Source organism: Ascaphus truei, chromosome 2 (assembly GCF_040206685.1).
Source record: "Ascaphus truei isolate aAscTru1 chromosome 2, aAscTru1.hap1, whole genome shotgun sequence".
Taxonomy (NCBI): Eukaryota; Metazoa; Chordata; class Amphibia; order Anura; family Ascaphidae; genus Ascaphus; species Ascaphus truei.
The window spans coordinates 301,883,876-301,901,804 of NC_134484.1; the positions used below are offsets into that span (position 1 = coordinate 301,883,876).

Genomic DNA, 17,929 nt, shown 5'->3' on the forward strand with positions numbered 1-17,929 from the left:
GTGGACAAACCAGATTTTCTATGAAAAAGGCAAAAAAGCAGGCAGACAGCTAGCGGCCAAACTCCGAAATAAAACAGCGAGCCTTAATATATATACAGTGTAGCATTAAAACCAGCCAAAATATTTTAACTTATAACCCAGTCGAATTCAACAAAGAGTTCGTCCAATACTACAGTGATTTATACAACCTAACAAACCCAGAACGAGACACCAGGGAGGTAGAAACAAAATTTGATGAATACATAAAAGGATCAAAATTAACCAAATTGGACAAATCAGAATCTACCCAACTAGGAGCCCCAATAACATTTGAGGAAGTATCAGCAGCCATTAAATCCCTCAAGAACTCCAAAGCCCCGGGCCCAGATGGGTTCATTAACTTCTATTATAAAAAAATTGAAAATACACTGAAACCATACCTAGTTCGATGGTTCAACAAGATTCTGGATGGTGAAGAATCCCTAGAAGCCTCAATTATCGTCATACTTAAAGAAGGGAAAGACCCTGCGCTATGCTTTAGCTATAGGCCCATCTCTCTGATAAATACTGACATAAAACTATTCGCCAAAATTTTGGCAACTAGATTGAACCGAGTATTAAATATAAATACCTTGATCCACCCGGACCAGGTGGGATTTACCCCAGAACGACAAGCTTCCGATAACATCCGGAGAATAATTAACAATATCCACAACAGTAATACGAACCAACGTCCCACCCTGGTCCTGGGGCTAGATGCTGAGAAGGCTTTTGACCGAGTGGACTGGTCCTTTATGTTCCGGGTGTTCAGAGAGATGGGCCTACACGACAACTTTGTTATGGGTATTAAAGCGCTATACTCCAACCCAATAGCTACAGTGCGCACCTCTGGCTATACTTCAGCACCATTTAAAGTCTCTAACGGAACTAGACAGGGATGCCCCCTCTCACCTATGCTGTTCGCCATGTGCATAGAAGTACTAGCCTCAAGGATTAGAGGGATTCAGGAGATAGAGGGAGTTTCTATAAGAAACAACATATACAAAGTGTCCTTATTCGCGGACGATACCCTACTCTCCCTGACTAACCCGGAAACCTCACTAAAAAACCTATTTGACACATTAGACGAATTTGGCAAACTATCAAACTTCAAAGTGAACCACACTAAATCAGAGGCTATAGGCCTACACATACCTAAAGAATCAGAAAACGCACTAAAGAAAACATTCCCAATAAAATGGATGCCAGGCAAAATGAGATATGTAGGAATGTACATTACAAGACTATATGATGACATTTACAGAGCAAACTACCCAAACCTTATCAAAAGCTTGAAAAAAGACCTAGAGACCTGGTCAAAATACCAGATATCCTGGTCGGGCAAGATTATCTCCGTAAAAATGAACTTGTTACCCAGAATACTCTATTACTAAATTATCTGGAACGGAAGAAAACCCAGAATAAAGAAGAAATTGATGGTCCTCCCTCTGACCCGGGGAGGCCTAGGTCAGCCTGATCTAGCGAAATATTACGAAGCAGCCAGACTAAGCCCACTAATTTATTGGTCCGCAGCCCCAGGAAAAACACAGTGGGTGGACATAGAGAGGTAGGAAGCTGGGTACGAGGAGATAGCGTCTCTTCTATGGGTAAAAAAGGCAAATAGGCAGCCAAGCTATAGAAATCATCCAGTCTTACTACACTCCTTAAATTTCTGTAATAAAAACTGCAAGCACAAGCAGATCTCTTCCATCCCATTGCCTCTAACACCAATCAGATCTAACCCTGACTTTACCCCAGCGCATAACTCGAACATGTTTAAACAATGGGAAGAGAAAGGGCTATCTAAGTTAGGAGACATGCAAAGAGAGGCAAGGTCAAATCATTTATGGGGATAAGAGAGGAATACAACATCCCAAGCGTACAAATATTCCAATATATACAGCTGACCCACTTTGTCTCCTCGATACAGCCAGGAGACACTTGGTAACAGACCACTCACCAACTTTGAGAGTCTGTTCCAAAGGGGACAATACAACAGAGGGACGATTGCCCAACTTTACCAGACGCTACTGAAACAAAATATAGGCCAAACAAGCAAAAACATATCGGAATGGGAACACGATATTGGAAACCCCTTAGAGGAAGAGGACTGGGAAGAAATTTACGAAAGGATAGCTAGAGCCTCTCGGTGCTCAACATTCAGGGAAACAAATCTGAAAGTCCTACATAGATGGTACTATACCCCAGCGCGCCTCCACTCTTTCTTCCCATTAACTTCACCTAAGTGCTGGTGTAACTGTGGCCAAATAGGCACCTTCAAACACATACAGTGGTTCTGCCCTAAAATAATCCTCTTTTGGGGGAGAATCAGGTGGTTAATTGAAGGGGTAACAGGCATGGACCTACCCTGGGACATAGAAACAGTGCTCCTACTAAAACCGAACGAGGGCCTAGAGAGAAAAATAGACTACTTAATAACACAGATCCTATCAGCAGCCAAAACACTAATAGCAAAACACTGGAAGCAGAACGACCCCCCCCCCCATCACCGAAGTATTGCACAAGATAAATTACATTATGACAATGGAGAGACTCACAAGTCTAATCCATGACCGGCACCACACCTTTTTGACAACATGGGATCCGTAGGAGACATACATTTGGAAGAATCCAATAGGTTCGACGATTTAAGGAGACTACTAATGGGTAAACAGACTTAGTTCTGGTTGAGGATGCCTCATGTGTACCTGAATGTACGCTCCCTGCGTGGAGCACATGATAATTGTCATTCTACTACCCCTTTCCCCCACACCCTTTTATTTTTTGTACCCACTCTCCCCCCCCCTCCCTCCTTTCTTTTGTTTCCCCTTTCGTTATCAGTTTGGAAAAAAAAATTGAAGTTTAAAAAAAAAAGTGTTTTTTTTAACTAATATAGACATCATATCATTCATCACTAGTGGATGCTCTTAGTTCTGTGTTTCTTCTAGTTACACTATTACTTACTCATTATTCTGGTGATTCTGAGTGCTGATATGTAGGGGGCTTTTTTACTGGACCACTGGCCCTTCTGGGTCTTGTGTATACCAGTCACGTTTTGTCTGTCTTGTTTAAACCCCTACTGCACCATTCACTTTATTCATTGTCTTTTATCATCAACAGGAGTGCTGGTGTCCTATTTGTAGTCATGTTTTACAACCTTAGAAGAGTTCAGGCAGAATGTAGAGATGCATCTTTAGTCATTGTGACATTTTCTCTTTAATGGTTGTTTGATTCGTCTAAATGTGTTGTTGTATATGTAAACAAATATAACTCCCTTTATTACTAACTTATTTGCGTTAAAATCCATAGCACAATATGTATCATATGATTTAATATGACCCCATTCAAACAAATGACGGCACCATTCATACAAACTGTGTGCAATATTCATCTGGTTGTAAACTTTGAATGCATTATCGTTAATAACAATGGCCACTACGTATGTATACATTAGATAAACACTTTTTTAAGTAATAACGACCTCTGTGGATCTTGCCTAAGGGGCTTATTCTAGGGGTGTGGGGGATTTTGTCCAGAAAGAATAAGCCCCTAAATAGTAAGTGATTGGGACCACCTAATAGAACTTGAAATGCTTACTTTACTCTTAATATATGTATAATACAATGTTTTAAGTATTATTGTACATTTTTGATATGTCTGTACTGTATGTATCACACTGTAACTGAACTAAAAAAGATGAAACACGATTAACAGTTTGAAATAGGTTTGTAACTTTAATAAACACATTCTCCTTCTCCTTCACCTGAAACTATACAAAAAGGTTAATAAACAAATTACTTTGATGTGTTTAATAGAATAATAGCATGTGGAAAATAAGGTACTGTACAGTAGTGTTAGATGATCCCTACGTCTGTCTACCTTCACATTCCTTTTATCAATTATTCTTTTTCAGTTTCGATTGGTAGTAAAAACAGCTCTGAAATTACTTCTGGTACTTGTGGAATATACAGAATCCAATTCGCAACTTCTAATTCAGGCAGTAACAACTTCTGACAAGAAAAGAGGTAAGTAAATGCAATGTATTTAATATACTGTAACATTATAAAAAATATTATTTCGTATATATACAGTATGTACCTTTGGTGGCTATCATAATCATAATTTGTTAATCTAAAATTGCATTTTTGCTTTCTGGACTCATGCCAGGTGTTTCTGCGTAAAAACCATCAAATGCATCTGCCAGTCCATAAAAACCTGATGCGTGCCAGCTACTGTATTTTTAAAGCTTGTGCTTTGTGTACATTCCACAATATTATCATCTACAGGTAATCAAATATACATAGATATGCAAAAACCAGCCACTCGTACTGTAGCTCAAAGAATAGCACAAAAAAATACTAGAACTGACAAAAGTCCTGTAGTATAGTAGTATGATGTATAGTTGTATATTCTGGGTATTATCAGTAGCGCTGAAGATGCAGGTGTGTTGAATGCTAGGGATATGCCCAGTGGTTAATCATGGAGATGAAGACTAAAATAGTTTTAACCTGAATGAGCCCAGAGGCTCTTAGAGAACAACTGGTAGGGGTATGCAGAGGAGAGATGAATTACCTCTAAATCCCTGTTCCATATAGAAATTCCTCCTCCATCTCTCTGAAGTCAAGGTGGGGAGTATGGCGGCTGCGTGTGAAGCACCATCTCCATATAACCTGGCAATGTAATCCCCTGTTTAGGTGCCTGCAAAGGTGCTGCTCGTCTCTCCAATCGGAAAGCAGTATACAATTATATAGCATTTTAATAAAATATACAGTTGTTGACTATAAAACTCATGTTGATTGCGACAGGGTGAAGTTACTTACTGACGACTATGTTTGGGAAACATACCGTTAACAAACATAAGTTAAAACCAGCAGTCACAGGATTAACTCAGGCAGAATTACCTGGGCAATCAGGATGTAAGTGGATATAGCTGACAGGTAGCTTGATACGGAGGCTACTGCTTGTACTAGGTGGCTGTCTCAGACTATAGAGCTGTCCAGGTTACCATATCCAGAGAGATTTCTTTGCTATTGGGGACCGAGTGTCCCCAACAATCAGTTAAGGACTTGAATATTGTTCCCTAATATTGTGTGATATGTTTCGAGCTGGTAACTTACAAAAGCCAGATAGCGAGGTAGCTTTTACCTGGAATGCTTAGTAAGTCTCCCAAGGTGGAGTAGGCTTTCTTTTAATGGTTTCTTTTTGCCTTAAAGGGACAGTGTGCCTAATGTTTGTTTTGAGTTTTGAAATAAACCATTGAAGCTAAAAGCCTTTCCCACTGTTTGGGACACTTACTGAACCCAGCACGAGGCTGTCCAGCCACAGGTGGTGTATGAAGTGCGACTTTGTATCCAAAGGGCCACACATTTAAAAAAAAAATGAAATATGGAGCAAATTTTTTCTCACTTCCTACAGCACCAGGCCCAGCAAGCAGAGAAACAAGCCCAGCAAGATGAGAGGCAGGCCCAGAAAGTAAAGTGACATGCCTAGACTTTTAAAACCCTCTGCCAAAGGACACAAATTCATACTAGTTGTCATGGATTATGCCACAGATATCGTGAGGCCTTCCCTCTGAGAACAGTGACTGCTAAACAGGTGGCCCACATGCTTTTGGAGCTGTTCTCCTGGGTCGGACTGCACCAGGTAATTTTGACTAACCATGTGAACCTCCTGAAACCCTGGAAAAAAATTAGATCTATTCATCCACTCTCTGGAAGGGGAAACAGATCTGGGTCCACAACCTCCACAGGGTAATACTTGTAACGGCCATCAGGTCCCTATGGATGGGCAGTTAACTACAGGACAAATGGCATGGTCATTCAATATTTATTTTTCACCTTTCCTGACTTCTGAGAGCTAGGAAGGGCTTCAAGGAGGTCATAAAAATGTCATAAAAATGTACGGCACCATAATAATAAGCCACTGTGATACAGTACTGCACCGACACACTTTATTCGAGCAAATACCCAGTATGTACCTGGAAGATACCTGGAATGCACCGCTCCTCACCTCTGACAAGCCCCATTGCGTTTGCCTTCCCAGCCTGGGTTCATGCCTGGCTGACGTGCGGCTGATCTGTTAAATGATAATGATTAGGATTTAATAGGCTGCAATGCTTCGCGTGTCTACCAGATGGCATAAATTCATGAATTGTAATGCAGTATCTATATATATACTGTGCAGTATTGCAGCCAGCGGGAATAAAATGCTTCAATCCCTGCCTGAAAAATAACCCAATGCACTCGGGCAGAAAACAGTCACAAACCTCAATACACCCGGCTATACCCGAATTCGTGGGACTAGCCGAGCTCGAATAAAGTGTGTCGCCAGTGTACATACTTAAATAATGACTAGATGTCAAAAATAATTTAGAAAATGTGTAATGTACACTACCAGAAATAAAAAGATATGTGTGTGTAAATAAAGAGAACTGTCTACCTAAATCACAACTACATAAACCTGTATAGAGGAATGGAAGAGGATAATAAATGAATTGTATTATGAATCTCCCAAAAAGGGCTTAAGATCGAATTCTACATTTAATCCCAATGGTGTCAAAGTGCAGAGCTCGTAAATCCAAAAAGACTCGCGTCTTGCGAAGTGGTTAACAGAGTTACCACCTCGCCAAGAAAATATGGGGGCTTCAATTGCTTTGCAAATGAGCCCTCTTGGATTTTGTTGGTGTACTTGAAGGAAATGACTCGACACACTATGAGTGGTTAAACCCTGTTTGATATTATAAATATGTTCATAGAACCGTCTTATAATACTTCTTGTGGTCATACCCACATACTGCAGACCGAAGGGACATTACAGGAGATATACAGTTAGGTCCGGAAATAATTGGACACTGATACAAGTTATGTTATTTCGGCTGTGTACCAAAATAAATTCAAGATACAGTTAAATAATGAATATGGGCTTAAAGTGCAGTCTATCAGCTTTAATTTGAGAGTATTCACATCCAAATTGAAGGAAGGGTTTAGGAATTACATCTCTTTTATATGTAGTCCCCTCTTTTTCAAGAGACCAAAAGTAATTGGACAATTGACTCAAAAGCTGTTTCATGGACAGGTGTGGGCTATTCCTTCGTTATTTCATCATCAATTAAGCAGGTAAAAGGTCTGGAGTTGATTCCAGGTGTGGCATTCGTATTTGGAACCTGTTGCTGTGAACTCACAACATGCGGTCAAAGGAGTTCTCAATGCAAGTGAAACAGGGCATCCTAAATCTGCAAAAAAAAAAAAGAAAATCCATCAGAGAGATAGCAGGAACATTAGGAGTGGCCCAATCAACAGTTTGGTACATTCTGAGAGAAACAAACGCAGTGGTGAGCTCTGCAACACAAAAAGGCCTGGACGTCCACGGAAGGCAACAGTGGTGGATGATCGTAGGATCCTTTCCATGGTAAAGAAAATTCCCTTCACAACATCCAGCCAAGTGAAGAACACTCTCCAGGAGGTAAGCATATCATTATCCAAGTCTACCACAAAGAGAAGACTTCACGAGAGCAAATACAGAGGGTTCACCACAAGGTGCAAACCATTCATAAGACTCAAGAATACAAAGGCCAGATTAGACTTTGCCAAACAATATCTAAAAAAGCCAGCCCAGTTCTAGAACAGTATTCTTTGGACAGGTGAAACTAAGATCAACCTGTACCAGAATGATGGGAAGAAAAAAGTATGGAGAAGACTTGGAACGGCTCATGATCCGAAGCATACCACATCATCTGTAAAACACGGTGGAGGCAGTGTGATGGCATGGGCATGCATGCCATACAATGGCACTGGATCACTAGTGTTTATTGATGATGTGACAGAAGACAGAAGGACCAGATGAATTCTGAAGTGTATAGGGATATATTGTCTGCTCAGATTCAGCCAAATTCAGCGAAGTTGATTGGACGGCGCTTCATTTTACAGATGGACAATGACCCAAAACACACTGCGAATGCAATCCAGGAGTTTTTTAAGGCAAAGTGGAATATTCTCCAATGGCCGAGTCAATCACCTGATCTCAACCCGATCGAGCATGCATTTCACTTGCTGAAGACAAAACTTAAGGCTGAAAGACCCACGAAAAAACAACAGCTGAAGACAGCTGCAGTAAAGAAATAGAAACAAAAAACAGCGCAAAACGCAAATAGTGAAGTAGGTAAATACAAGTGTGTATTAAATAAGGGATAAATAATCTGCGTACATCAAGTATAAAAAATTGAGCATTGAGTGTGTAAAACACACAGGTTAACACTCGGTGACTGCTGGTGTGGGAGTCAGATGCTTGCTTCTCTCAGTGGGCGCTTTAAACAGCAGCTATGATGCAGGACCCTCTTAGGAACTCCTCTTCAAACTGTCAGCGTCTCGATAGGGAATTTCCCTTCAGATCAGCTGGGCTCTGCACTCGATATTGGCACTCAGAGGTCCCTAGATAGTTCAGCAAGGACTGGAGCAGTTAGTGAAGCTCCTCGATCAAAACCGTCACACACGGAGGTGAGTCTGATGGCAGCCTTGATGTACGCAGATTATTTATCCCTTATTTAATACACACTTGTATTTACCTACTTCACTATTTGCGTTTTGCGCTGTTTTTTGTTTCTATTTCTGTAGTGTATTGGGGGGTGCTCAGCCACCACCTGTCTTTATAGCAGCAGACGCCATCATCATTCACTACACGGTTATGTGAATTATTTCTTATTACCTCCACTGTGGTTTTTGTGGCTTTTTATTGGGCTACTAAATTAGAAGGGTTATGGTTATTGCACCTTATCACTTATTTGTATAGAGGTTAATTAGTTGCGCACAGTATATTTTTGTTTTTCAGCTGCAGTAAAGGCCTGGCAAAGCATCACAAAGGAGGAAACCCAGCATTTGGTGATGTCCATGCGTTCCAGACTTCAAGCAGTCATTGCCTGCAAAGGATATTGACAAAGTATTACAAATTAACATTTTATTTATGATTGTGTTAATTTGTCCAATTACATTTGAGTCCCTGAAATAAGGGGACTGTGTATGAAAAAGGTTGCAATTCCTAAACATTTCATACGATATTTTTGTTCAACCTCTTGAATTAAAGCTGAAAGTCTGCACTTCTATTGCATCTCGGTTGTTTCATTTCAAATCCATTGTGGTGGCGTACAGAGCCAACATTTTGAAAATTGTGTCAGTGTCCAATTACTTCCGGCACTAACTGTATAACAAAAGAACTGTGGCAATGAGATTAGCATTACAACAAAAGGAAACAGGTTTTTGGCGGTACTTAAAGACAATTATATGACCCAAATTATTGAGAAACCAAACAGGAGAGGGGCAATACTGGATTTGGTAATATCAAACAATGTAGACGTAATAACAAATATTCAAGTCCTGGAACATTTGGGTAACAGTGATCATAACATGGTCTCATTTGAAATAAATGATCAAAAAACAGATTACTTGAGTTCAAATAAGACCTTAAACTTTAGAAAGGCAGATTTTAATAAACTGAGGGTTAATCTACAAGTAACACATTGGGATGATTTTTACAGGGAAAAATGTAGAAGATAAATGGCAGTCTTTAAAACATTGTTAGAAATGCACACTTATCAGTGTATACCCTTGGGTAGTAAGTATAAAAGAAATAAGTCAAAACCAATGTGGCTAAATAAACAGGTAGAGGAGGAAATAGACAAAAAGAGGAAGGTGTTTAGATTCTTTGTCAGAAGGGACGAAGACATCGTATCAGAATTGTAAGCCACATAACAAAAATTGCAAACGGGCAATCAAATTAACAAAAATGGATACTGAAAAAAGGATTGCAATAGAAAGTAAGACCAACCCTAAAATGTTCTTTAAGTACCTTAATAACAAAAAAATGAGAAAAGAAAATATAGCACCCTTTAAGTGTGAGATAGGCAGGCAGATTATTGGAGATAAGGAAAAAGCAGAGATATTAAACACATTCTTTGCTTCTGTTTACCAGGGAGGAATCAATTTCAATTGTAGTGCCGCAGGAGGAAGCCACAGCCTTAATGAACAATTGGTTAACTGAGGAAGAAGTTCATAAGTGGCTTGAAACAAATTAAAGTAAATAGGGCACCTGGCCCCGATGGTATACATCCAAGAGTTCTCAAGGAGTTAAGCTCAGTAATGGCCAAACCATTATATTTAATATTCAAGGACTCCATTTCCACAGGCTCAGTACCACAAGATTAGCGTAAAGCAGATGTGGTGACTATATTTAAAAAGGGAGCTAGATCACAACCGGGGAATTACAGACCTGTAAGCCTGACTTCAATAGTGGGGAAACTACTTGAAGGTTTAATACGGGATAATATTCAGGAATACCTAATGGAAAACAAAATTATTAGTAATAGTCAGCATGGATTTATGAAGGATAGATCATGCCAAACTAACCTTATCTGTGTCTTTGAGGAGGTAAGTAGGAATTTAGACCAGGGTAATGCAGTAATGTGGTCTACTTGGATTTTGCAAAAGCTTTTGTTACGGTTCCACACAAGAGGTTGGTGTACAAAATAAAGCAAATTGGTCTCGGTAATAATGTATGCACCTGGATTGAAAACTGGTTAAAGGATAGAGAGTTGTCATAAATGGAAATGTGTCAGGTTGGGCTAAAGTCATGCGTGGAGTATCTCAGGGATTGGTACTGGGACCCCTGCTTTTTAACTTGTTTATTAATGACTTTGAGGTTGGCAGCGAGAGCAAAGTCTCCATATTTGCTGATGATACTAAATTGTGTAAGGTAGTAGAATCAGAGCAGGATGTAATTTCTCTCCTGAATGACTTGGAGAGACTGGAAACATGGGCAGGTAAATGGCAGAGGAGGTTTAATACAGATAAATGTAAGGATATGCTTTTGGGATGCAAGAATAAACTGGCGACTTACACATTAAATGGGGATAAATTGGGGAAATCCTTGATGGAGAAGGATTTAGGAGTGCTTGTAGACAGCAGGCTTAGCAATAGTGCCCAAAGTCATGCAGTAGCTGCAAAGGCAAACAAGATCTTATCTTGCATTAAACGGGAAATGGATAGAAGGGAAGTAAACATAAATATGCCCCTTTACAAAGCATTAGTGTGGCGGTGAAGGGGTACCTATGCCATGAATATAAAGGCAGTCTGCCCGGCAAGGTAATCCCTGAGTCATCAAATGTATTTTTAGATTGTCAGCTCTGCAATCCAGGGCTGACTGCAGCCTTAAAAATGTAATTGTGTTTTTAAAGTGTCAGCTCTGCAGTCCAGAGCTGACTGCAATCTTAGAAATGTATTTTACACTGTGTTAATATGTTCCCGGGGTACATAAAGGACTTCTAACATGGTTTTAAGCGGTTATTTGGAGAAGTACGCCTGGGATTGTGAAGAATACAACATTGTAACACTGCCTTAACCACAGACTTAAGTGGATACTTGACTTGTGGTTAGGTAAGTGTTCCGAGATTGCAACAATGCTTGATGTGGTTTTGTGTCAATTTAGGTCAATTGTATAATTGCCTCTGCGGTTGGAGGACAGGGAAATATACTGTTTAAGTCCCACAGATCAAAGCTTACCCAATTAAAGATATTACTTTAGTTAGGAATGTCCTAGCTTTTTGAAATTTTATATGTAGAGGGTTAGAAGGGAATCATGTAGATTGAGATGTTTTTAATGTTTGTAACGTGTATAAATGCATAAATAGACCTAGCTTGGTTTAGGTACATTTAAAGTTATGCGAGCTGGGGGGATTTACATGGCAGTCAGGGGACAGCGGATACATTAAAAAATTCACCCTGCTAGTTTATGGCCCACCATGCCACGGGTGAAGTCATGCATACGCTAATGTCCGGCCTTCTAAGGGACCGTAGGGAGATGCCATCAGGAGGTCTGCAAAAGTTCGTAGCTTTAAAGATTTTAATTGGCATAAGTATGAAATATTGGGAAGTATATCTAAACAGTTTTCCTAGCAGAAGTGAGGCATTCTGAGGGGGGGCAAACATACTGTCGCCGGGCAAGAAGGGGTGGTCAGGTATGCTAAGCGGGTCGTGAGAATTTTAGTGCATGACCCTTTGCTTGCCGTGACGCCCTTTGCCCGGCTACAGGAACTATTGGCAACTTCGGGATAGGGCAAAATTTGTTTCCCACGCTGAAGATTGGTTGTCCATTGCCCAGATAGGCTGCGGAGGGTATTATAAGCCCATGCACGAAGGTGTTCTCTGCTGTAACATCAGGAAGGATAGCAGGCGGGGTTTTGAGACGTTTTCATCATCACCACGGATTTGTACCCCGCTCAGGATTTAGTTAGATCTAAGGACTTTGAAACAAATTCTGCAAGAGCAGAACGAAATGATTTCATTTGGTGAAGATATAGGGGTGGCAAGTTGCACCCCTAGCCAAAAGACTGTCCTGTTTCCTGCTCGCGTATCAATTCCGCTCTGGGAATTGATACCTGAAGACCGGATTGCATAAACTTTAGTTCCAGAAACCTTTTATTTCGTTCCAATAAGTGTATATTTGTGATATTTTGGTAATTCAAGCTGTGTGTTCTTTATGTGAATAAATGCAATTTATTTTATTTCATACTTTATTCAATCAAAGGATCCAGACATTAATGTGTTAATAAGCTTGGTCTACCGTGACAATTGGTAAGACCACACCTTGAGTATTGAGTACAATTTGTGGCACCACTCCTTAGAAAAGACAATCTGGAACTAGAGAGAGTGCAGAGAAGAGCCACCAAATTAATAAAGGGGATGGAACATCTATATTATGAGGAGAGGCTAGCTAAATTAGATTTATTTACATTAGAAAAGAAGCGTCTAAGTGGGGATATGATAACTATATACAAATATATTCGGGGACAGTACAAGGAGCTTTCAAATGAACTATTCATCCCAAGGGCATTACAAATGACTCGGGGGCATCCCTTTTAGGTTGGAGGAAAGGAGATTTCACCAGCAACAAAGGAAAGGGTTCTTTACAGTAAGGAAAGAGAGAAATAAACGGAGCACTACATCCAGTGCTAGTCAGCCAAAAACCACAAGAGTGCGTTCCCACAATAAAAAATAAAGTTATTTAATGGATCATAGTAACAAACAGCACACCAACGCATTTCGGACTATACAGTCCTTTATCAAGGTGAATAAAAACGTACCCACCGAAGTGTATTAAATACCAGATTCTGACGCTGCCTCTGCCAATCCCCGCCACTTCCGTGTGTGTCAAATGTCTCTTTCCTACATTGGTTCTTAGGATCACAACAATCTTTCTATATATATATATATATATAAAAAATGTATTACATATTGTGTATATTACTGTTTATTTTTTGATCTGATGATTATCTACACAATATGACATTAATTGTTAATATTTTGTTGATTGTTGGTTCTTAATAAGTACAAACATACTTGCCCTATTGTAGTAGGATATAAGCATATCCCATATCTAAGGAGTTTTTTTATTCTTATTTCATTTTTATGAGTTTTTATATGCATGTTAGACTTAGTATGTATGTCCTTAGTTCACTTATTATCGGAGTGTCAGTGTCCATGACTAATAAAGTTTGTTTTGAATAGTTTTTTCTTTTTTACCAATGATCCTGACGCGCTGACGTCATACTCCCGCGTCATTTGACACACCCGGAAGTGGCGGGGATTGGCCGAGGCAGCATCAGAATCTGGTATTTAATACACTCCGATGGGTACGTTTTTATTCACCTTGATAAACGACTGTATAGTCCGAAACGCGTTGGTGTGCTGTTTGTTACTATGATCCATTAAATAACTTTATTTTTTACCGTGGGAACGCACTCTTGTGGTTTTTGGCTGACTAGCACTGGATGTAGTGCTCTGTTTTTTTCTCTCTTTCCTTGTTCATTGATCCCTACAGACGGATGTACACTCTTACCCCTGGACTATTGGATACAGTGGGCTCACCATTTACCTGAGGATATACATGTCATGTGAGTGCATTCCTTTTGTTCTATACCCTGTGATTTGAAATCTGGACATTCATTGTATATTTTTCCCCAATACTTAGATGTTATACTAGTACTGGACACCGGGAGGTGGTTTATATATCATCCTTACTACATTGCTACGTGGGATATTTATATACCAGTCATACATCAATTGGGGATCATCAGTTTCCAGCATCAACACAGATTATTGGAGGGGTACTCCTTATAAGACTTTGCTACTATACCACTTATTACTGCTGCTTCCTGTTTCGGAGCACCATACATTATACATTTAACATGTATACTGTATGAAACTACAGAAAGATGTTTACTATGGGCTAAAGTAATTTACACTTGGATTTTGTCCCCCTGCAAAAACAGCCTAAACATTTGTTTTGAGAAAAATAACAACAAATCTGCATTAATATAACCAATATCCACAGACACATCTTTACATTCAACTTACCTCTGTTATTTCTGGTTCTTGACCATGCTCCTAAATCAGTGGTGCCTTCTTCATTTATAGATGATGTTTTGAGCATGGCCTTCATGTTCTCATGTTCTGCTGCATCTTCAGCATATTTCAGACCTTGATAACTTTGCGAGTGTGACTGGATGCAGATCTGTTTAGCGTTTGAATTGTTTGCAAAACTTCCACTCTGCAGAAAAAAATATTATTTGCTCCTTTTAAGATTGCTGGTTCAAAAAGATGTATCAATAAAAAGCTTAAGAAAATATCCCAATAAAATTCTGTGTGTTAAAGTTCGAAAGAACCAACAGGTAGTCAAATGTAAAGATACACAAATACTACAACATAAAAGAACAAAAACGTTAAAGCAGTTAAAGAAGCCGTTAAATTGCTTTTTGGACCGAAAAAAAAGGAACCAAGGGGTCTCCGATCTGAACCAGGAATTGTAATAGCTGCAGCTATCTGCAGGAGGGGGGGGGGGAGTAGGAGGGCTGGGTGGGTAGTTAGGGGGTGGAAGGGTCTATTCTTTTGAATGGGATATCCCATGGGGAAATTTCCTGTTTTTGGGGTATGCTACGGATAGGATTCTGCACCGTGGCGGTTTTACAAATCCGCCATCCATAGGCACCTACCTTGGTGCCACGCAGACTGTCGCCTCCTCCTTTGACGTTGTGGCATCAAATAACCGCATTAAGTTCAGCTGCAGGGACCCACTGCTTCCCAAGTTACAGGCCTCAGTATGGGGTGCTGGTATCTCCGCAAAGTTTAAATGTTTCCGTGTTACGGCGCACATGACCGGGACATTTTAAAAATGCAGAGACATATCGGCACCCCATACCATGGCGTGTAACACAGGAAGCAGGGGTCTCTGGAGCTAAAATTAATGTGATTCAGCTCCGGAGCTGCTCTGCTTCACTACTGTGCTATTAAAATTAAATAAAAGCAGCGGCTAGCTGCTAGGGCAATAAAGAGGTTAAACCAGAGTACCTGGTTTAATGGGGGTAGAGGGCATGGGTGAAGTGGGTGCAACAACTGGGTGGGTGGTAAGGCCTACTGGGAAGGTTGAGGGATGGGTTAACCCCTTTATTACCATAGCAGTAGTAACCGCTTAACCACCTACCCTGGGGTAACTACCCCCTTCACCCACCTCCTCTACCCCCAAGAAACATTACAATATAATATAAACCACAATACACCCATATATTGCCAGTGTGGTTACCTATGCCCTCAATGGGAGCAAAGATAACCACAATGGCAATGAATGCGCACCCTACTACCCACTCCCTCTACATCTAACAACCAACATCTACATCTAACTCCCTCTTCATCTAAGGATGAAGGCCATCCTTGTCTTCCTTGTCTTCACTGGGCACCGACAGTAAAATAAAAATAAAAAACTACTCATTTGTAACTTGTTTAAAGTAAATAAGGCACCTGGCCCCGATGGCATACATCCAAGAGTTCTCAAGGAGTTAAGCTCAGTAATAGCCAAACCATTATATTTAATATTCAAGGACTCCATTTCCACAGGCTAAGTACCACAAGATTGGCGTAAAGCAGATGTGGTGCCTATATTTAAAAAGGGAGCTACAGTAGATCACAACTGGGAAATTACAGATCTGCAAGCCTGACTTCAATAGTAGGGAAACTACTTGAAGGTTTAATACTTGATAATATTCAGGAATACCTTATGGTAAAATAAATTATTAGTAATAGTCAGCATGGATTTATGAAGGATAGATCTTGCCAAACTAACCGTATTTGTTTCTTTGAGGAGGTAAGTAGGAATTTAGACCAGGGTAATGCTGTTGATGTGGTCTACTTAGATTTTGCAAAGGCTTTTGATACGGTTCCACACAAGAGGTTGGTGTACAAAATAAAGAAAATTGGACTCAGTAATAATATATGCACCTGGATTGAAAACTGGTTAAAGGACAGAAAACAGAGGGTTGTCATAAATGGAACTTTTTCAGGTTGGGCTAAAGTCGTGAGTGGAGTACTTCAGGGATCGGTACTGGGACCCTTGCTTTTTAACTTGTTTATTAATGACCTTGAGGTTGGGATCGAGAGCAAAGTCTCCATCTTTGCTGGTGATACAAAATTGTGTAAGGTAATAGAATCAGAGCAGGATGTATTTTCTCTTCAGAAGGACTTGGAGAGACTGGAAACGTGGGCAGGTAAATGGCAGATGAGGTTTAATACAGATAAATGTAAGGTTATGCATTTGGGATGCAAGAATAAAAAGGCAACTTACAAATTAAATGAAGATATATTGGGGGAATCCTTGATGGAGAAGGATTTAGGAGTGCTAGTAGACAGCAGGCTTAGCAATAGTGCCCAATGCCATGCAGTAGCTGCAAAGGCAAACAAGATCTTATCTTGCATCAAACGGGCAATGGATGGAAGGAAAGTAAACATAATTATGCCCCTTTACAAAGCATTAGTAAGACCACACCTTGAATATGGAGTACAATTTTGGGCACCAATCCTAAGAAAAGACATTATGGAACTAAAGAGAGTGCAGAGAAGAGCCACCAAATTAATAAAGGGGATGAACAATCTACCTTATGAGGAGAGGCTAGCTAAATTAGATTTATTTACATTAGAAAAGAGGCGTCTAAGAGGGGATATGATAACTATATACAAATATATTCGGGGACAATACAAGGAGCTTTCAAAAGAACTATTCATCCCACGGGCAGTACAAAGGACTCGGGGCCATCCCTTAAGGTTGGAGGAAAGGAAATTTCACCAGCAACAAAGGAAATGGTTCTTTACAGTAAGGGCAATTAAAATGTGGAATTCATTACCCATGGAGACTGTGATGGCAGATATAATAAATTTGTTCAAAAAAAGGTTGACATCTTTTTAGAACGGAAAGGTATTCAGGGTTATACCATATAAGTATACATGGGAAGAATGTTGATCCAGGGATTAATCCGATTGTCAATTCTTGGAGTCAGGATGAAATTTATTTTTCCCCTTAATGGGGTTTTTTGTTTGCCTTCCTCTGGAGCAATAAGTAAGTATAGATAAAGGATAAAGTATCTGTTGTCTAAATTTAGCATAGGTTGAACTTGATGGACGTACAGTACGTCTTTTTTTCAACCTCATCTACTATGTAACTATGTAACTATGTAACTATGTAACTGTTACAGCTGATGTGAGACAAAATCGTATAAGATCTGGATGTGACAGAAGTGAAAGATACACTTCTTCGACTAAAGGTGCAGGCAATTATAGATATGATATCCTTTACTGGAAGCTCTTTTAGATTTAATAGAACGTGTTAGTGGACAGCTAGGTGCCAGTCTGTTACCAATATTAGATGCTTTGATGAAAACTTTTTTCGGATATCCGGCAAAATTTTAGCCATATCTTTGTCCTTTTTAAGGATCGGACAATGTTTACGCAGAATACTGTGTATTGCTGGTGCCATTTGATTGTACTGCGTAATGAATGGTACTTCCACCCTTTTATCATCTGCTTTAATTTTGTATTTTAGAAGT

At 39.8% G+C, this 17,929-nt stretch overlaps 1 protein-coding gene across 4 annotated transcripts in view; it reads left to right on the forward strand.

Annotated features, from left to right (window-relative positions):
- The window catches only part of FHOD3 (formin homology 2 domain containing 3), a 607,453-nt gene that overhangs the window by 316,880 nt on the left and 272,644 nt on the right, over positions 1–17,929 (forward strand). For all 4 annotated transcript variants that reach the window (XM_075586421.1, XM_075586422.1, XM_075586420.1 and 1 more), the window contains one exon: positions 3,932–4,043. In XM_075586421.1, coding sequence (XP_075442536.1) covers positions 3,932–4,043 — 112 coding nt within the window. The remainder of the gene's footprint in view (positions 1–3,931; positions 4,044–17,929) is intronic.